At 40.6% G+C, this 22,776-nt stretch overlaps 1 protein-coding gene across 1 annotated transcript in view; it reads right to left on the bottom strand.

Moving 5' to 3' along the window:
- loxhd1a (lipoxygenase homology PLAT domains 1a) overlaps positions 1-22,776 on the bottom strand; it is a 332,608-nt gene that overhangs the window by 150,799 nt on the left and 159,033 nt on the right. Inside the window, exons 18-22 of the mRNA XM_072497474.1 lie at positions 22,631-22,766; positions 21,397-21,551; positions 2,966-3,126; positions 2,725-2,801; positions 722-918 (exon numbers count right to left, since the gene is read on the bottom strand). Of these exons, the coding sequence (XP_072353575.1) occupies positions 722-918; positions 2,725-2,801; positions 2,966-3,126; positions 21,397-21,551; positions 22,631-22,766 (726 nt within the window). The remainder of the gene's footprint in view (positions 1-721; positions 919-2,724; positions 2,802-2,965; positions 3,127-21,396; positions 21,552-22,630; positions 22,767-22,776) is intronic.

Genomic DNA, 22,776 nt, shown 5'->3' with positions numbered 1-22,776 from the left:
GTGGACAAGGCAGCTGCCATTTAGTTTTGTTTTTAATTTTGTTCATATATTATTTATTTATTTGTTTAAAACTGGCCATTGTTATTTATATTGTTTTATTGATGTATAAAGGAAACACTATGTACTGTTATGTTTGGCCAAAAAATCTTGAATAAAATATATCTTTAAAAAAAATACACATTGCCTGATTTTCCTTACGATTGTCTGCATTGCTGATCAAAAATTGAAAATCAGTCCCATTTCCCCCGAGTGCTGACAACTAAAATAGCTATACAAAATTATTCCACATTGTTTGGAACCTGAGAATTCATTGCAATCAGTAATAATCAAGGAAGTTAAATTTTGTCATGCTGAAATTTAACCTTTGAAGGAAAAGATTGGTTTAGTGATTTAATACAATCAGCTGAAAATTCCGCTTGACCTTATTACCGAGGAATATTTAACGCACCTGAATGACAGTTGTCTGTCCATGATGTTAGTCCCTTTAAAGTAAATGGGTTACTGGTTGCACAAAAATACAATTCATTGAGTTTGTTTATCGTTTGTTCACGGATATGGCCCAATAAGTTATCAGTTTATATTATGTAATTGCCGAGAGAGGATGGTGATCTTGGGCGTAATATTGTCATTCACTCAATAAATTTCTAGCCAAAGTGTAAATAGTCAGTAAGTTAGAAAATAGCTCAGGTGCGTTTCACAATCAGCACCAATATGTACTTACTTTTCCTATATCCATTGTGTCGATGATGAAAACGTCCACACGGCCTTGTTCAAAGTAATTTCCCAAGTCATTGTCAGAGGTGGCTAGGGAATGCTTGCTAGTGTCTCCCTTCTCTCCGTACAGTTTGATGAAAACTTTTGAATCACTACTGGCTCCAGGAACATTTCCTGTCTTCACCATGATATGGTAACAGATATCTGCAAATTCCATCCAAGGAACAATATTTAACAAAAGCGGCCTTGTGCTACAGTGGTTAGTACTGCCTACTCAGTGCGAACTGAGCCAGGGACCCAGGTTCAAATCTGGCCTTGGGCGACTATCTGAGTGGAGTTTGCACGTTCTCCGTGGGTTTCCTCTGGGTGCTCTAGTTTCTTCCCACAATCCAAGGATGTGCAGATTAGATGGATTAGCCATTCTAAAATTTCCCCTTAATGTCCAGGGATGTGCAGGTTAAGTGGAGTTGCGGGGAGAGGGCATGGGAGTAGACCTCGAGATGGTGATGAGAGTCAGTGCAGACTCGATGGGCTGAATGACCTCCTTCTACACTATAGGTATGCTATGGTTCTATGGTTCTAAAAGGTTCAAGGAAGAATTAAAGCAAGACTTGCATTTATAGAATACCTCACATGGCCTTAGGTGCCCCAGAGTGATGTAAGGACAGCTGGTCTAATCACTCAAAGCCTGGTTAACTGGACAAATTTGTAACTGAAAATTAAAATTATAAGTCTACAACTAGCATTGTTAAATAGTGGAAGATCATTGCTATTGTCTTCAATCACTGGCTCATACCCTATTGCCCAGTTCTGACCACAGTCTGAAGCTGAACCTGTCCATCGTAACCTTATCATCCATATTGATGGTGGGCTGAGCATCCATCCCCATATTCTCTCCATTACCAAGACTGCCTGTTCTCAAAACGTGAACCTACAATAGCTCCAAGCCCAGCACGGCTTTGATTTTAAATGTTTATTACTGTTTCCAAATTCTTCCATCTAACTGCTCCAGCCACACAATTCTCCCAGATTTCAGCATTTGTCTAATTCTGGCCATTTGCGCAAACCCAGCTTTAATTGCTCTACAATTGGTTGCTTAGCATTCAACGATGCAGGACTTAAGCTCTGACATTTTCTCCCTTTCTTCCCCCTTTCTACCTAGCTCTCCACCTGTAAGACACTCCCTGAAACCTAACTCGTTGGTCACGAGTTTTACTATCTCCTTATATGGCTTGATTTGATATCAAATTTTGTTTGATAAGAGCTTTTGTGAAGTGTCCTGGAATGTTACGTAAATATAAATTGTTGTTGTTGGACTCCAATTTACATATTTATGTCGCCTCTCATTGGTTTCAGGGGGGTGGGCTGTTCATCCTTTTGAAGGCCAGATTGCAAATCGCTCCAGGCAGGCCTTGGGCAGGAAAGAAGCGGCCAAGGTGCAACAATGGCACATCACCCCCCCCCACCCTCGCCGCCACATGCCTACATATTTGATAATTGCCTGCCCGTACATTAGGCAAGTAACAGGTGGTTGGCTAGCTGGCTGTTGAAAATTAGTCCTATGGTATAATTGACACTGAGTTTTCTGGCTCTGGTAATGCACAGTTTTCCAGGGTGAATGGCTGGTCCGAGGCCTTGTGATGTGACCAAGCGTAACGTGGTTAGAAGAACAGGAGGTAGAAGGAGCAGAGAAGCGAACACTCTATTAGGCTTCAAAGGTGCCATGCACTGCAAGGTGAGAGTTATACTTTCAGAATATTCTCGAGGATTTTACAACATGCCCGCTGTACAAGTGAAACCAGGTGAGAGAAGGTTTCAATAAAAAGTGTTCCTCATGAGGTGACATTACACCCTTCCCTGCGGGCATGCCTATTTAAACTGACATGGCACTATCTGCTAATTAACTTGCCTTCAGAGGTAACCACCCTGTGGAAGTGAGCAAAGTCCCTTTATGTAGGATGACATTTGGTTGACTCAAGTTTCCAACGTTCAGACAAAATCTTTACTTACTTTTAAGCATTTGTGCATCTCCTATTGGAACCAGCTCTCGAACAATTTGACCATCATCTTCACCTTTATCCAGCCATCTGATGATAAATAGACATGTATTTATTTTTGTTCAACTCCCGCCTTTTGCTAAAACCTTTTTCTTTTGCCACCCCCTAACCCTGCAGAAACATATGTGAACAGGCATGGAGGCACACTAATATTCTCCTCTAAAATGGGATAATAGGCAGTTAAAACTCCGAACCTGTAACACGGGAATTCCACAGACTGTGACTCTGGAGCGCCCTCCTCTTTCACGATCACCTTGTCGAGGTACCAGCCACAACTTCCACCTCTGCCATCATGTCCTATTCTCACCCTTGTCACTTTCTTCAGACTTACAGCCTCAATAATAAATTCATCCGCCTAAGTATAAGAAATACAGTGAAATACTGATGGTTTGTACACTTAGACTGGGTAAACCATTGGATTCGATTGGATTTGTTTATTGTCATGAGTACCGAGGTACAGTGAGAAGTATTTTTCTGCAAACACCTCAAACAGATCATTAAGTCCATAAAAATTAAGTACATGGTACACACAGATTGTGTAAATCAGGATATAGACAGACCAGGTCAATCAGGATATAGACAGATTGGGAAATAGGATATAGACAGATTGGGAATTAGGATATAGACAGATTGGGTAAATCAGGATATAGACAGATTGGGTAAATCAGGATATAGACAGGTTGGGAAATAGGATATAGACAGATGGTGCAAATCAGGATATAGACAGACTGGGTAAATCAGGATATAGACAGACTGGGAAAATCAGGATACAGATAGACTGGGTAAATCAGGACATAGACAGATTGGGAAATCATGATATAGACAGACTGGGTAAATCTGGATATACACAGATAGTGTAAATCAGGATATAGACAGATTGGGTAAATCAGGATATCGACAGACTGGGTAAATCAGGGGATAGACAGATTGGGTAAATCAGGTTATAGACAGATGGTGAAAATCAGGATAGAGACAGATTGGGTAAATCAGGATATAGACAGACTGGGTAAATCAGGATATAGACAGACTGGGTAAATCAGGGTATGGATAGATTGGGTAAATCAGGATATAGACAGATGGTGCAAATCAGGAGAGAGACAGACTGGGTAAATCAGGATATAGACAGACTGTGTCAATCAGGATATAGACAGACTGGGTAAATCAGCATATAGACAGATTGGGAAATCAGGATATAGACCAGACTGGGTAAATCAGGATATAGACAGACTGGGTAAATCAGGATATAGACAGATTGGGTAAATCAGGATATAGACCAGACTGGGTAAATCAGGATATAGACAGACTGGATAAATCAGGATATAGACAGATTGGGTAAATCAGGATATAGACAGACAGAGTAAATCAGGATATAGACAGATTGGGTAAATCAGGATATAGACAGACTGGGTAATTTAGGACATACACATACTGGGTAAATCAGGATATAGACAGATTGGGTAAATCAAGATATAGACAGATTGGGTAAATCAGGATATAGACAGATTGGGTAAATCAGGATATGGACAGACTGCGTAAATCAGGGTATAGACAGATTGGGTAAATCAGGATATAGACCAGATTGGGTAAATCAGGATATGGACAGATTGGGTAAATCAGGGTATAGATAGATTGGGTAAATCAGGATATAGACAGATTGGGTAAATCAGGATATAGACAGACTGGGTAAATCAGGATATAGACAGATTAGGTAAATCAGGATGTAGACAGATCGGGTAAATCAGGATATAGACAGACTGGGTAAATCAGGGTATAGACAGACTGGGTAAATCAGGATATAGGCAGACTGGGTAAATCAGGGTATAGATAGATTGGGTAAATCAGGATATAGACAGACTGGGTAAATCAGGGTATAGACAGATTGGGTAAATCAGGATATAGACAGACTGGGTAAATCAGGATATAGACAGATTGGGTAAATCAGGATATAGACAGACTGGGTAAATCAGGATATAGACAGATTGGGTAAATCAGGATGTAGACAGATCGGGTAAATCAGGATATAGACAGACTGGGTAAATCAGGGTATAGACAGACTGGGTAAATCAGGATATAGGCAGACTGGGTAAATCAGGGTATAGATAGATTGGGTAAATCAGGATATAGACAGACTGGGTAAATCAGGGTATAGACAGTTTGGGTAAATCAGGGTATAGATAGATTGGGTAAATCAGGATATAGACAGACTGGGTAAATCAGGGTATAGACAGATTGGGTAAATCAGGATGTAGACAGATCGGGTAAATCAGGATATAGACAGACTGGGTAAATCAGGCTATAGATAGATTGGGTAAATCAGGATGTAGACAGATCGGGTAAATCAGGATAGAGACAGATTGGGTAAATCAGGATGTAGACAGATCGGGTAAATCAGGATATAGACAGACTGGGTAAATCAGGATATAGATAGATTGGGTAAATCAGGATATAGATAGATTAGGTGAATCAGGATATAGACAGATTGGGTAAATCAGGATATAGACAGATTGGGTAAATCAGGATATGGACAGATTGGGTAAATCAGGATATAGACAGATTGGGTAAATCAGGATATGGACAGACTGGGTAAATCAGGGTATGGACAGACTGCGTAAATCAGGGTATAGACAGACTGGGTAAATCAGGATATAGACAGATTGGGTAAATCAGAATATGGACAGATTGGGTAAATCAGGGTATAGACAGATTGGGTAAATCAGGATATAGACAGATTGGGTAAATCAGGATATAGACAGACTGGGTAAATCAGGATATAGACAGATTGGGTAAATCAGGTTATAGGCAGACTGGGTAAATCAGGGTATAGACAGACTGGGTAAATCAGGGTATAGACAGACTGGGGAAATCAGGATATAGACAGACTGGGTAAATCAGGATATAGACAGACTGGGGAAATCAGGATATAGACAGACTGGGTAAATCAGGATATAGACAGACTGGGTAAATCAGCATATAGACAGATGGGAAAATCAGGACATAGACAGATTGGGTAAATCAGGGTACAGACAGATTGGGTAAATCAGGGTATAGACAGACTGGGGAAATCAGGATATAGACAGACTGGGTAAATCAGGATATAGACAGACTGGGTAAATCAGCATATAGACAGATGGGAAAATCAGGACATAGACAGATTGGGTAAATCAGGGTACAGACAGTTTGGGTAAATCAGGACATAGACAGATCGGGTAAATCAGGACATAGACAGATTGGGTAAATCAGGACATAGACAGATTGGGTAAATCAGGGTACAGACAGATTGGGTAAGTCAGGATATAGACAGACTGGGTAAATCAGGATATAGACAGTTTGGGTAAATCTGGATATAGACAATTGGGTAAATCAGGATATAGACAGACTGGGTAAATCAGGATATAGACAGACTGGGTAAATCAGGATATAGACAGACTGGGTAAATCAGGATATAGACAGATTGTGTAAATCAGGACATAGACAGATTGGGTAAATCAGGGTACAGGCAGACTGGGTAAATCAGGATATAGACAGACTGGGTAAATCAGGGTATAGACAGATTGGGTAAATCAGGATATAGACAGACTGGGGAAATCAGGACATAGACAGACTGGGTAAATCAGGGTACAGACAGATTGGGTAAATCAGGGTATAGACAGACTGGGTAAATCAGGATATAGACAGACTGGGTAAATCAGGGTATAGACAGATTGGGTAAATCAGGACATAGACAGATTGGGTAAATCAGGGTATAGACAGACTGGGTAAATCAGGACATAGACAGACTGGGTAAATCAGGATATAGACAGACTGGGTAAATCAGGGTATACACAGACTGGGTAAATCAGGATATAGACAGACTGGGTAAATCAGGGTATAGACAGACTGGGGAAATCAGGATATAGACAGATTGGGTAAATCAGGGTACAGACAGATTGGGTAAATCAGGGTATAGACAGACTGGGTAAATCAGGATATAGACAGACTGGGTAAATCAGGATATAGACAGACTGGGTAAATTAGGGTATAGACAGACTGGGGAAATCAGGATATAGACAGATTGGGTAAATCAGGGTACAGACAGATTGGGTAAATCAGGGTATAGACAGACTGGGTAAATCAGGATTTGGACAGACTGGGTAAATCAGGGTAAATACAGATTGGGTAAATCAGGGTATAGACAGACTGGGTAAATCAGGATATAGACAGATTGGGTATTCAGGGTAAATACACATTGGGTAAATCAGGGTATAGACAGACTGGGTAAATCAGGATATAGGCAGACTGGGTAAATCAGGGTATCGACAGACTGGGTAAATCAGGATATAGACAATTGGGTAAATCAGGACATAGACAGATTGGGTAAATCAGGACATAGACAGATTGGGTAAATCAGGGTACAGACAGATTGGGTAAATCAGGATATAGACAGACTGGGTAAATCAGGGTATAGACAGACTGGGTAAATCAGGATATAGACAGATTGGGTAAATCAGCATATAGACAGATGGGGAAATCAGGACATAGACAGATTGGGTAAATCAGGTTATAGGCAGACTGGGTAAATCAGGATATAGACAGACTGGGTAAATCAGGGTACAGACAGACTGGGTAAATCAGGGTATAGACAGACTGGGGAAATCAGGATATAGACAGACTGGGTAAATCAGGATATAGACAGACTGGGTAAATCAGGATATAGACAGATTGGGTAAATCAGGACATAGACAGATTGGGTAAATCAGGGTACAGACAGACTGGGTAAATCAGGATATAGACAGACTGGGTAAATCAGGGTATAGACAGACTGGGGAAATCAGGATATAGACAGATTGGGTAAATCAGGGTACAGACAGATTGGGTAAATCAGGGTATAGACAGACTGGGTAAATCAGGATATAGACAGACTGGGTAAATCAGGGTATAGACAGACTGGGTAAATCAGGATATAAACAGACTGGGTAAATCAGGGTAAACACAGATTGGGTAAATCAGGGTATAGACAGACTGGGTAAATCAGGATATAGACAGATTGGGTAAATCAGGGTAAATACAGATTGGGTAAATCAGGGTATAGACAGACTGGGTAAATCAGGATATAGACAGACTGGATAAATCAGGGTATAGACAGACTGGGTAAATCAGGGTATAGACAGACTGGGGACATCAGGATATAGACAGACTGGGTAAATCAGGATATAGACAGACTGGGTAAATCAGCATATAGACAGATTGGGAAATCAGGACATAGACAGATTGGGTAAATCAGGGTACAGACAGATTGGGTAAATCAGGACATAGACAGATCGGGTAAATCAGGACATAGACAGATTGGGTAAATCAGGACATAGACAGATTGGGTAAATCAGGGTACAGACAGATTGGGTAAATCAGGATATAGACAGACTGGGTAAATCAGGGTATAGACAGACTGGGTAAATCAGGATATAGACAGATTGGGTAAATCAGCATATAGACAGATGGGGAAATCAGGACATAGACAGATTGGGTAAATCAGGTTATAGGCAGACTGGGTAAATCAGGGTACAGACAGACTGGGTAAATCAGGATATAGACAGTTTGGGTAAATCTGGATATAGACAATTGGGTAAATCAGGATATAGACAGACTGGGTAAATCAGGATATAGACAGACTGGGTAAATCAGGGTATAGACAGACTGGGTAAATCAGGATATAGACAGTTTGGGTAAATCTGGATATAGACAATTGGGTAAATCAGGATATAGACAGACTGGGTAAATCAGGATATAGACAGTTTGGGTAAATCTGGATATAGACAATTGGGTAAATCAGGATATAGACAGATTGGGTAAATCAGGATCTAGACAGACTGGGTAAATCAGGATATAGACAGACTGGGTAAATCAGGATATAGACAGACTGGGTAAATCAGGATATAGACAGTTTGGGTAAATCTGGATATAGACAATTGGGTAAATCAGGATATAGACAGACTGGGTAAATCAGGATATAGACAGACTGGGTAAATCAGGATATAGACAGACTGGGTAAATCAGGATATAGACAGACTTGGTAAATAAGGATATAGACAGATTGGGTAAATCAGGACATAGACAGATTGGGTAAATCAGGATATAGACAGACTGGGTAAATCAGGATATAGACAGACTGGGTAAATCAGGATATAGACAGATTGGGTAAATCAGGGTACAGACAGATTGGGTAAATCAGGATATAGACAGACTGGGTAAATCAGGGTATAGACAGATTGGGTAAATCAGGATATAGACAGACTGGGTAAATCAGGGTATAGACAGATTGGGTAAATCTGGATATATCAAACTGGCTAAATCAGGGTATAGACAATTGGGTAAATCTGGATATATCAAACTGGGTAAATCAGGGTATAGACAATTGGGTAAATCTGGATTTATCAAACTGGGTAAATCAGGTTATAGACAGATTGGGTAAATCAGGATATAGACAGACTGGCTAAATCAGGGTATAGACAGATTGGGTAAATCAGGATATAGACAGATTGGGTAAATCAGGATATAGACAGACTGGATAAATCAGGATATAGACAGACAGGGCAAATCAGGATATATACAGATTGGGTAAATCAGAATATAGACAGACTGGGTAAATCAGGATATAGATAGATTGGGTAAATCAGGATATAGACAGACTGGGTAAATCAGGGTATAGACAGACTGGGGAAATCAGGATATAGACAGACTGGGTAAATCAGGATATAGACAGACTGGGTAAATCAGCATATAGACAGATGGGAAAATCAGGACATAGACAGATTGGGTAAATCAGGGTACAGACAGATTGGGTAAATCAGGACATAGACAGATCGGGTAAATCAGGACATAGACAGATTGGGTAAATCAGGACATAGACAGATTGGGTAAATCAGGGTACAGACAGATTGGGTAAATCAGGATATAGACAGACTGGGTAAATCAGGGTATAGACAGACTGGGGAAATCAGGATATAGACAGACTGGGTAAATCAGGATATAGACAGACTGGGTAAATCAGGGTAAATACAGATTGGGTAAATCAGGGTATAGACAGACTGGGTAAATCAGGATATAGACAGACTGGGTAAATCAGGGTATAGACAGACTGGGGAAATCAGGATATAGACAGACTGGGTAAATCAGGATATAGACAGATTGGGTAAATCAGGGTATAGACAGACTGGGTAAATCAGGGTATAGACAGACTGGGTAAATCAGGGTACAGGCAGACTGGGTAAATCAGGATATAGACAGACTGGGTAAATCAGGGTAAATACAGATTGGGTAAATCAGGGTATAGACAGACTGGGTAAATCAGGATATAGACAGATTGGGTATTCAGGGAAAATACACATTGGGTAAATCAGGGTATAGACAGACTGGGGAAATCAGGATATAGACAGATTGGGTAAATCAGGGTACAGACAGATTGGGTAAATCAGGGTATAGACAGACTGGGTAAATCAGGATATAGACAGACTGGGTAAATCAGGGTATAGACAGACTGGGTAAATCAGGATTTAGACAGACTGGGTAAATCAGGGTAAATACAGATTGGGTAAATCAGGATATAGACAGACTGGGGAAATCAGGATATAGACAGATTGGGTAAATCAGGGTACAGACAGATTGGGTAAATCAGGGTATAGACAGACTGGGTAAATCAGGATATAGACAGACTGGGTAAATCAGGGTATAGACAGACTGGGTAAATCAGGATTTAGACAGACTGGGTAAATCAGGATATAGACAGACTGGGTAAATCAGGGTATAGACAGACTGGGTAAATCAGGATATAGACAGACTGGGGAAATCAGGATATAGACAGATTGGGTAAATCAGGGTACAGACAGATTGGGTAAATCAGGGTATAGACAGACTGGGTAAATCAGGATATAGACAGACTGGGTAAATCAGGGTATAGACAGACTGGGTAAATCAGGATATAGACAGATTGGGTATTCAGGGAAAATACACATTGGGTAAATCAGGGTATAGACAGACTGGGTAAATCAGGATATAGACAGTCTGGGTAAATCAGGGTATCGACAGACTGGGTAAATCAGGATATAGACAATTGGGTAAATCAGGACATAGACAGATTGGGTAAATCAGGACATAGACAGATTGGGTAAATCAGGGTACAGACAGATTGGGTAAATCAGGATATAGACAGACTGGGTAAATCAGGGTATAGACAGACTGGGTAAATCAGGATATAGACAGATTGGGTAAATCAGCATATAGACAGATGGGGAAATCAGGACATAGACAGATTGGGTAAATCAGGTTATAGGCAGACTGGGTAAATCAGGATATAGACAGACTGGGTAAATCAGGGTACAGACAGACTGGGTAAATCAGGGTATAGACAGACTGGGTAAATCAGGATATAGACAGATTGGGTAAATCAGGGTAAATACAGATTGGGTAAATCAGGGTATAGACAGACTGGGTAAATCAGGATATAGACAGACTGGGTAAATCAGGATATAGACAGATTGGGTAAATCAGGACATAGACAGATTGGGTAAATCAGGGTACAGACAGACTGCGTAAATCAGGATATAGACAGACTGGGTAAATCAGGGTATAGACAGACTGGGGAAATCAGGATATAGACAGATTGGGTAAATCAGGGTACACACAGATTGGGTAAATCAGGGTATAGACAGACTGGGGAAATCAGGATATAGACAGATTGGGTAAATCAGGGTACAGACAGATTGGGTAAATCAGGGTATAGACAGACTGGGGAAATCAGGATATAGACAGATTGGGTAAATCAGGGTACAGACAGATTGGGTAAATCAGGGTACAGACAGACTGGGGAAATCAGGATATAGACAGACTGGGTAAATCAGGATATAGACAGACTGGGTAAATCAGGATATAGACAGATTGGGTAAATCAGGACATAGACAGATTGGGTAAATCAGGGTACAGACAGACTGGGTAAATCAGGATATAGACAGACTGGGTAAATCAGGGTATAGACAGACTGGGGAAATCAGGATATAGACAGATTGGGTAAATCAGGGTACAGACAGATTGGGTAAATCAGGGTATAGACAGACTGGGTAAATCAGGATATAGACAGACTGGGTAAATCAGGGTATAGACAGACTGGGTAAATCAGGATATAGACAGATTGGGTAAATCAGGGTAAATACAGATTGGGTAAATCAGGGTATAGACAGACTGGGTAAATCAGGATATAGACAGACTGGATAAATCAGGGTATAGACAGACTGGGTAAATCAGGGTATAGACAGACTGGGGAAATCAGGATATAGACAGACTGGGTAAATCAGGATATAGACAGACTGGGTAAATCAGCATATAGACAGATTGGGAAATCAGGACATAGACAGATTGGGTAAATCAGGGTACAGACAGATTGGGTAAATCAGGACATAGACAGATCGGGTAAATCAGGACATAGACAGATTGGGTAAATCAGGACATAGACAGATTGGGTAAATCAGGGTACAGACAGATTGGGTAAATCAGGATATAGACAGACTGGGTAAATCAGGGTATAGACAGACTGGGTAAATCAGGATATAGACAGATTGGGTAAATCAGCATATAGACAGATGGGGAAATCAGGACATAGACAGATTGGGTAAATCAGGTTATAGGCAGACTGGGTAAATCAGGATATAGACAATTGGGTAAATCAGGATATAGACAGACTGGGTAAATCACGATATAGACAGTTTGGGTAAATCTGGATATAGGCAGACTGGGTAAATCAGGGTATAGATAGATTGGGTAAATCAGGATATAGACAGACTGGGTAAATCAGGGTATAGACAGATTGGGTAAATCAGGATATAGACAGACTGGGTAAATCAGGATATAGACAGATTGGGTAAATCAGGATATAGACAGACTGGGTAAATCAGGATATAGACAGATTGGGTAAATCAGGATGTAGACAGATCGGGTAAATCAGGATATAGACAGACTGGGTAAATCAGGGTATAGACAGACTGGGTAAATCAGGATATAGGCAGACTGGGTAAATCAGGGTATAGATAGATTGGGTAAATCAGGATATAGACAGACTGGGTAAATCAGGGTATAGACAGTTTGGGTAAATCAGGGTATAGATAGATTGGGTAAATCAGGATATAGACAGACTGGGTAAATCAGGGTATAGACAGATTGGGTAAATCAGGATGTAGACAGATCGGGTAAATCAGGATATAGACAGACTGGGTAAATCAGGCTATAGATAGATTGGGTAAATCAGGATGTAGACAGATCGGGTAAATCAGGATAGAGACAGATTGGGTAAATCAGGATGTAGACAGATCGGGTAAATCAGGATATAGACAGACTGGGTAAATCAGGATATAGATAGATTGGGTAAATCAGGATATAGATAGATTAGGTGAATCAGGATATAGACAGATTGGGTAAATCAGGATATAGACAGATTGGGTAAATCAGGATATGGACAGATTGGGTAAATCAGGATATAGACAGATTGGGTAAATCAGGATATGGACAGACTGGGTAAATCAGGGTATGGACAGACTGCGTAAATCAGGGTATAGACAGACTGGGTAAATCAGGATATAGACAGATTGGGTAAATCAGAATATGGACAGATTGGGTAAATCAGGGTATAGACAGATTGGGTAAATCAGGATATAGACAGATTGGGTAAATCAGGATATCGACAGACTGGGTAAATCAGGATATAGACAGATTGGGTAAATCAGGTTATAGGCAGACTGGGTAAATCAGGGTATAGACAGACTGGGTAAATCAGGGTATAGACAGACTGGGGAAATCAGGATATAGACAGACTGGGTAAATCAGGATATAGACAGACTGGGTAAATCAGCATATAGACAGATGGGAAAATCAGGACATAGACAGATTGGGTAAATCAGGGTACAGACAGTTTGGGTAAATCAGGACATAGACAGATCGGGTAAATCAGGACATAGACAGATTGGGTAAATCAGGACATAGACAGATTGGGTAAATCAGGGTACAGACAGATTGGGTAAGTCAGGATATAGACAGACTGGGTAAATCAGGATATAGACAGTTTGGGTAAATCTGGATATAGACAATTGGGTAAATCAGGATATAGACAGACTGGGTAAATCAGGATATAGACAGACTGGGTAAATCAGGATATAGACAGACTGGGTAAATCAGGATATAGACAGATTGTGTAAATCAGGACATAGACAGATTGGGTAAATCAGGGTACAGGCAGACTGGGTAAATCAGGATATAGACAGACTGGGTAAATCAGGGTATAGACAGATTGGGTAAATCAGGATATAGACAGACTGGGTAAATCAGGGTATAGACAGACTGGGTAAATCAGGACATAGACAGACTGGGTAAATCAGGATATAGACAGACTGGGTAAATCAGGGTATACACAGACTGGGTAAATCAGGATATAGACAGACTGGGTAAATCAGGGTATAGACAGACTGGGGAAATCAGGATATAGACAGATTGGGTAAATCAGGGTACAGACAGATTGGGTAAATCAGGGTATAGACAGACTGGGTAAATCAGGATATAGACAGACTGGGTAAATCAGGATATAGACAGACTGGGTAAATTAGGGTATAGACAGACTGGGGAAATCAGGATATAGACAGATTGGGTAAATCAGGGTACAGACAGATTGGGTAAATCAGGGTATAGACAGACTGGGTAAATCAGGATTTAGACAGACTGGGTAAATCAGGGTAAATACAGATTGGGTAAATCAGGGTATAGACAGACTGGGTAAATCAGGATATAGACAGATTGGGTATTCAGGGTAAATACACATTGGGTAAATCAGGGTATAGACAGACTGGGTAAATCAGGATATAGACAGACTGGGTAAATCAGGGTATCGACAGACTGGGTAAATCAGGATATAGACAATTGGGTAAATCAGGACATAGACAGATTGGGTAAATCAGGACATAGACAGATTGGGTAAATCAGGGTACAGACAGATTGGGTAAATCAGGATATAGACAGACTGGGTAAATCAGGGTATAGACAGACTGGGTAAATCAGGATATAGACAGATTGGGTAAATCAGCATATAGACAGATGGGGAAATCAGGACATAGACAGATTGGGTAAATCAGGTTATAGGCAGACTGGGTAAATCAGGATATAGACAGACTGGGTAAATCAGGGTACAGACAGACTGGGTAAATCAGGGTATAGACAGACTGGGGAAATCAGGATATAGACAGACTGGGTAAATCAGGATATAGACAGACTGGGTAAATCAGGATATAGACAGATTGGGTAAATCAGGACATAGACAGATTGGGTAAATCAGGGTACAGACAGACTGGGTAAATCAGGATATAGACAGACTGGGTAAATCAGGGTATAGACAGACTGGGGAAATCAGGATATAGACAGATTGGGTAAATCAGGGTACAGACAGATTGGGTAAATCAGGGTATAGACAGACTGGGTAAATCAGGATATAGACAGACTGGGTAAATCAGGGTATAGACAGACTGGGTAAATCAGGATATAAACAGACTGGGTAAATCAGGGTAAACACAGATTGGGTAAATCAGGGTATAGACAGACTGGGTAAATCAGGATATAGACAGACTGGGTAAATCAGCATATAGACAGATTGGGAAATCAGGACATAGACAGATTGGGTAAATCAGGGTACAGACAGATTGGGTAAATCAGGACATAGACAGATCGGGTAAATCAGGACATAGACAGATTGGGTAAATCAGGACATAGACAGATTGGGTAAATCAGGGTACAGACAGATTGGGTAAATCAGGATATAGACAGACTGGGTAAATCAGGGTATAGACAGACTGGGTAAATCAGGATATAGACAGATTGGGTAAATCAGCATATAGACAGATGGGGAAATCAGGACATAGACAGATTGGGTAAATCAGGTTATAGGCAGACTGGGTAAATCAGGGTACAGACAGACTGGGTAAATCAGGATATAGACAGTTTGGGTAAATCTGGATATAGACAATTGGGTAAATCAGGATATAGACAGACTGGGTAAATCAGGATATAGACAGACTGGGTAAATCAGGGTATAGACAGACTGGGTAAATCAGGATATAGACAGTTTGGGTAAATCTGGATATAGACAATTGGGTAAATCAGGATATAGACAGACTGGGTAAATCAGGATATAGACAGTTTGGGTAAATCTGGATATAGACAATTGGGTAAATCAGGATATAGACAGATTGGGTAAATCAGGATCTAGACAGACTGGGTAAATCAGGATATAGACAGACTGGGTAAATCAGGATATAGACAGACTGGGTAAACCAGGATATAGACAGTTTGGGTAAATCTGGATATAGACAATTGGGTAAATCAGGATATAGACAGACTGGGTAAATCAGGATATAGACAGACTGGGTAAATCAGGATATAGACAGACTGGGTAAATCAGGATATAGACAGACTTGGTAAATAAGGATATAGACAGATTGGGTAAATCAGGACATAGACAGATTGGGTAAATCAGGATATAGACAGACTGGGTAAATCAGGATATAGACAGACTGGGTAAATCAGGATATAGACAGATTGGGTAAATCAGGGTACAGACAGATTGGGTAAATCAGGATATAGACAGACTGGGTAAATCAGGGTATAGACAGATTGGGTAAATCAGGATATAGACAGACTGGGTAAATCAGGGTATAGACAGATTGGGTAAATCTGGATATATCAAACTGGCTAAATCAGGGTATAGACAATTGGGTAAATCTGGATATATCAAACTGGGTAAATCAGGGTATAGACAATTGGGTAAATCTGGATTTATCAAACTGGGTAAATCAGGTTATAGACAGATTGGGTAAATCAGGATATAGACAGACTGGCTAAATCAGGGTATAGACAGATTGGGTAAATCAGGATATAGACAGATTGGGTAAATCAGGATATAGACAGACTGGATAAATCAGGATATAGACAGACAGGGCAAATCAGGATATATACAGATTGGGTAAATCAGAATATAGACAGACTGGGTAAATCAGGATATAGATAGATTGGGTAAATCAGGATATAGACAGACTGGGTAAATCAGGGTATAGACAGACTGGGGAAATCAGGATATAGACAGACTGGGTAAATCAGGATATAGACAGACTGGGTAAATCAGCATATAGACAGATGGGAAAATCAGGACATAGACAGATTGGGTAAATCAGGGTACAGACAGATTGGGTAAATCAGGACATAGACAGATCGGGTAAATCAGGACATAGACAGATTGGGTAAATCAGGACATAGACAGATTGGGTAAATCAGGGTACAGACAGATTGGGTAAATCAGGATATAGACAGACTGGGTAAATCAGGGTATAGACAGACTGGGGAAATCAGGATATAGACAGACTGGGTAAATCAGGATATAGACAGACTGGGTAAATCAGGGTAAATACAGATTGGGTAAATCAGGGTATAGACAGACTGGGTAAATCAGGATATAGACAGACTGGGTAAATCAGGGTATAGACAGACTGGGGAAATCAGGATATAGACAGACTGGGTAAATCAGGATATAGACAGATTGGGTAAATCAGGGTATAGACAGACTGGGTAAATCAGGGTATAGACAGACTGGGTAAATCAGGGTACAGGCAGACTGGGTAAATCAGGATATAGACAGACTGGGTAAATCAGGGTAAATACAGATTGGGTAAATCAGGGTATAGACAGACTGGGTAAATCAGGATATAGACAGATTGGGTATTCAGGGAAAATACACATTGGGTAAATCAGGGTATAGACAGACTGGGGAAATCAGGATATAGACAGATTGGGTAAATCAGGGTACAGACAGATTGGGTAAATCAGGGTATAGACAGACTGGGTAAATCAGGATATAGACAGACTGGGTAAATCAGGGTATAGACAGACTGGGTAAATCAGGATTTAGACAGACTGGGTAAATCAGGGTAAATACAGATTGGGTAAATCAGGATATAGACAGACTGGGGAAATCAGGATATAGACAGATTGGGTAAATCAGGGTACAGACAGATTGGGTAAATCAGGGTATAGACAGACTGGGTAAATCAGGATATAGACAGACTGGGTAAATCAGGGTATAGACAGACTGGGTAAATCAGGATTTAGACAGACTGGGTAAATCAGGATATAGACAGACTGGGTAAATCAGGGTATAGACAGACTGGGTAAATCAGGATATAGACAGACTGGGGAAATCAGGATATAGACAGATTGGGTAAATCAGGGTACAGACAGATTGGGTAAATCAGGGTATAGACAGACTGGGTAAATCAGGATATAGACAGACTGGGTAAATCAGGGTATAGACAGACTGGGTAAATCAGGATATAGACAGATTGGGTATTCAGGGAAAATACACATTGGGTAAATCAGGGTATAGACAGACTGGGTAAATCAGGATATAGACAGACTGGGTAAATCAGGGTATCGACAGACTGGGTAAATCAGGATATAGACAATTGGGTAAATCAGGACATAGACAGATTGGGTAAATCAGAACATAGACAGATTGGGTAAATCAGGGTACAGACAGATTGGGTAAATCAGGATATAGACAGACTGGGTAAATCAGGGTATAGACAGACTGGGTAAATCAGGATATAGACAGATTGGGTAAATCAGCATATAGACAGATGGGGAAATCAGGACATAGACAGATTGGGTAAATCAGGTTATAGGCAGACTGGGTAAATCAGGATATAGACAGACTGGGTAAATCAGGGTACAGACAGACTGGGTAAATCAGGGTATAGACAGACTGGGTAAATCAGGATATAGACAGATTGGGTAAATCAGGGTAAATACAGATTGGGTAAATCAGGGTATAGACAGACTGGGTAAATCAGGATATAGACAGACTGGGTAAATCAGGATATAGACAGATTGGGTAAATCAGGACATAGACAGATTGGGTAAATCAGGGTACAGACAGACTGGGTAAATCAGGATATAGACAGACTGGGTAAATCAGGGTATAGACAGACTGGGGAAATCAGGATATAGACAGATTGGGTAAATCAGGGTACAGACAGATTGGGTAAATCAGGGTATAGACAGACTGGGGAAATCAGGATATAGACAGATTGGGTAAATCAGGGTACAGACAGATTGGGTAAATCAGGGTATAGACAGACTGGGGAAATCAGGATATAGACAGATTGGGTAAATCAGGGTACAGACAGATTGGGTAAATCAGGGTACAGACAGACTGGGGAAATCAGGATATAGACAGACTGGGTAAATCAGGATATAGACAGACTGGGTAAATCAGGATATAGACAGATTGGGTAAATCAGGACATAGACAGATTGGGTAAATCAGGGTACAGACAGACTGGGTAAATCAGGATATAGACAGACTGGGTAAATCAGGGTATAGACAGACTGGGGAAATCAGGATATAGACAGATTGGGTAAATCAGGGTACAGACAGATTGGGTAAATCAGGGTATAGACAGACTGGGTAAATCAGGATATAGACAGACTGGGTAAATCAGGGTATAGACAGACTGGGTAAATCAGGATATAAACAGACTGGGTAAATCAGGGTAAACACAGATTGGGTAAATCAGGGTATAGACAGACTGGGTAAATCAGGATATAGACAGATTGGGTAAATCAGGGTAAATACAGATTGGGTAAATCAGGGTATAGACAGACTGGGTAAATCAGGATATAGACAGACTGGATAAATCAGGGTATAGACAGACTGGGTAAATCAGGGTATAGACAGACTGGGGAAATCAGGATATAGACAGACTGGGTAAATCAGGATATAGACAGACTGGGTAAATCAGCATATAGACAGATTGGGAAATCAGGACATAGACAGATTGGGTAAATCAGGGTACAGACAGATTGGGTAAATCAGGACATAGACAGATCGGGTAAATCAGGACATAGACAGATTGGGTAAATCAGGACATAGACAGATTGGGTAAATCAGGGTACAGACAGATTGGGTAAATCAGGATATAGACAGACTGGGTAAATCAGGGTATAGACAGACTGGGTAAATCAGGATATAGACAGATTGGGTAAATCAGCATATAGACAGATGGGGAAATCAGGACATAGACAGATTGGGTAAATCAGGTTATAGGCAGACTGGGTAAATCAGGATATAGACAATTGGGTAAATCAGGATATAGACAGACTGGGTAAATCACGATATAGACAGTTTGGGTAAATCTGGATATAGACAATTGGGTAAATCAGGATATAGACAGACTGGGTAAATCAGGATATAGACAGACTGGGTAAATCAGGGTATAGACAGACTGGGTAAATCAGGATATAGACAGTTTGGGTAAATCTGGATATAGACAATTGGGTAAATCAGGATATAGACAGACTGGGTAAATCAGGATATAGACAGTTTGGGTAAATCTGGATATAGACAATTGGGTAAATCAGGATATAGACAGATTGGGTAAATCAGGATCTAGACAGACTGGGTAAATCAGGATATAGACAGACTGGGTAAATCAGGATATAGACAGACTGGGTAAATCAGGATATAGACAGTTTGGGTAAATCTGGATATAGACAATTGGGTAAATCAGGATATAGACAGACTGGGTAAATCAGGATATAGACAGACTGGGTAAATCAGGATATAGACAGACTGGGTAAATCAGGATATAGACAGATTGGGTAAATCAGGGTATAGACAGATTGGGTAAATCAGGACATAGACAGATTGGGTAAATCAGGATATAGACAGACTGGGTAAATCAGGATATAGACAGACTGGGTAAATCAGGATATAGACAGATTGGGTAAATCAGGGTACAGACAGATTGGGTAAATCAGGATATAGACAGACTGGGTAAATCAGGATATAGACAGACTGGGTAAATCAGGATATAGACAGATTGGGTAAATCAGGGTACAGACAGATTGGGTAAATCAGGATATAGACAGACTGGGTAAATCAGGGTATAGACAGATTGGGTAAATCAGGATATAGACAGACTGGGTAAATCAGGGTATAGACAGATTGGGTAAATCTGGATATATCAAACTGGCTAAATCAGGGTATAGACAATTGGGTAAATCTGGATATATCAAACTGGGTAAATCAGGGTATAGACAATTGGGTAAATCTGGATTTATCAAACTGGGTAAATCAGGTTATAGACAGATTGGGTAAATCAGGATATAGACAGACTGGCTAAATCAGGGTATAGACAGATTGGGTAAATCAGGATATAGACAGATTGGGTAAATCAGGATATAGACAGACTGGATAAATCAGGATATAGACAGACAGGGCAAATCAGGATATATACAGATTGGGTAAATCAGGATATAGACAGACTGGGTAAATCAGGATATAGATAGATTGGGTAAATCAGGATATAGACAGACTGGGTAAATCAGGATACAGACAGATTGGGTAAATCAGGATATCGACCAGACTGGGTAAATCAGGATACAGACAGACTTGCTAAATCTGGATATAGACAGACTGGGTAAATCAGGATATAGACAGACTTGCTAAATCTGGATATAGACAATTGGGTAAATCAGGGTACCATGAGTTTCTGACAAAAATGTAATATTGTACTCACGTTGCCTTTCTCAAATTTATTGACGTTATTCTTGCTGTCGTAAAGCACACGCTCCCCTGTGTCCCCCTTCAGCCCAATCAGGCAAATAAAGACATTGGCATCTGTGCCACTGCCGCTCACACTGCCAGTACAGATGATAACCCGGTACTTCACCACTGCGAGGAACACACACAACATCATGACTATTGTGGATGAGGTACCTTTCACGTCTCAATGTCCCAATGGTGCCCCAAATTAGTCAGAGATTACTGACACACTGTAGCTCAGAGCAGCTGCTCAGAATAGGGTTTCCCGGTACACAGTGATCTTCTCATGTCTGGAACGTTCTGACTCCGAACTGTGGAAGGCAATGAGATTTGCTGCTGAACAGGTTGCCACCATAACAGCCATTCAATAAGATCAGGGCTAAAATTCTACCTCAACTCTAATTTATTGCCCTATCTGCATACCCCTTGACATTTGTATAGCATCTGACAGCTGTTCATACCCCAGTAACTATTGGTCATGCTTCTACCTCAGATGGGAAATAGCACACATCATGGCAGAAAGAAAAAAAGCATCTTAAATGGCAGGAGCGGAGAGTGAAGGAATATAAACAAAATGTATAAAAAGTTCCTGTTTTTCACAAGTGGCTCTACCAGCATTTTTCTGGAGTGAAAATAATGGGAGTAATTTTGACTTTAGATAAAATTGTATAACGAGTGATATAGATTCAATCGCCTGTTAATTTACATTTCTGTTGAAGCCATAGAGATGAAAATCTGAGGAGGTACATAACGGATAACTAAATCGGTAGCGCCTGGTTTGCACAACAACCCCAAGTCAAGATTGCCCAGGGTAGTTCTTCTACTGATTTTTTTATCCTGCTCCCTACCTCAACCCATCTGTTTATATATAGCAGCACCTTGGTGTTGAGCCTTCTTGGTGCACAGATGCTGTATTGGCTTTGAAGTGTTAGGATATTGGGGAGGAAGAAGACGAAGAGTGAGGTCAGGTGCTGCTCCTCCTGAACAATGGGGAGAACTATGACCAAGGACTGAAGAGCAGCACTGCAGTAAGGAGAGATCACCTCCCTCCACCTCGTATCTGGGGATTTGCGCAAAGCCAACGCGTGATCAGAAACAAAGGAAAGGGACAAGAAAATAAAAGCGCAATAATAATAACACAAACAAAATCAAAAATCAGCCTGAATACAGATCTCCTGGCTTCCTTCCTACTTCACTTGTGCACTCACAGGGCAGGACTTCATCGACACAGTCTCCTTCAGCAGGCAGCTCCCGTATGATTTCATTATCATCCTCATTGATGTCTAACCATCGGCCACATTTGAAACTATATCTTTCCTTCGTCAGTGATTTCATTAAAGTCACCTGCAGTAAA

Source organism: Scyliorhinus torazame, chromosome 3, assembly GCF_047496885.1.
Source record: "Scyliorhinus torazame isolate Kashiwa2021f chromosome 3, sScyTor2.1, whole genome shotgun sequence".
NCBI classification, from domain to species: Eukaryota; Metazoa; Chordata; class Chondrichthyes; order Carcharhiniformes; family Scyliorhinidae; genus Scyliorhinus; species Scyliorhinus torazame.
Note: the sequence above shows the minus strand (reverse complement) of the source record. Positions and strands in the feature narration are given on the sequence as shown.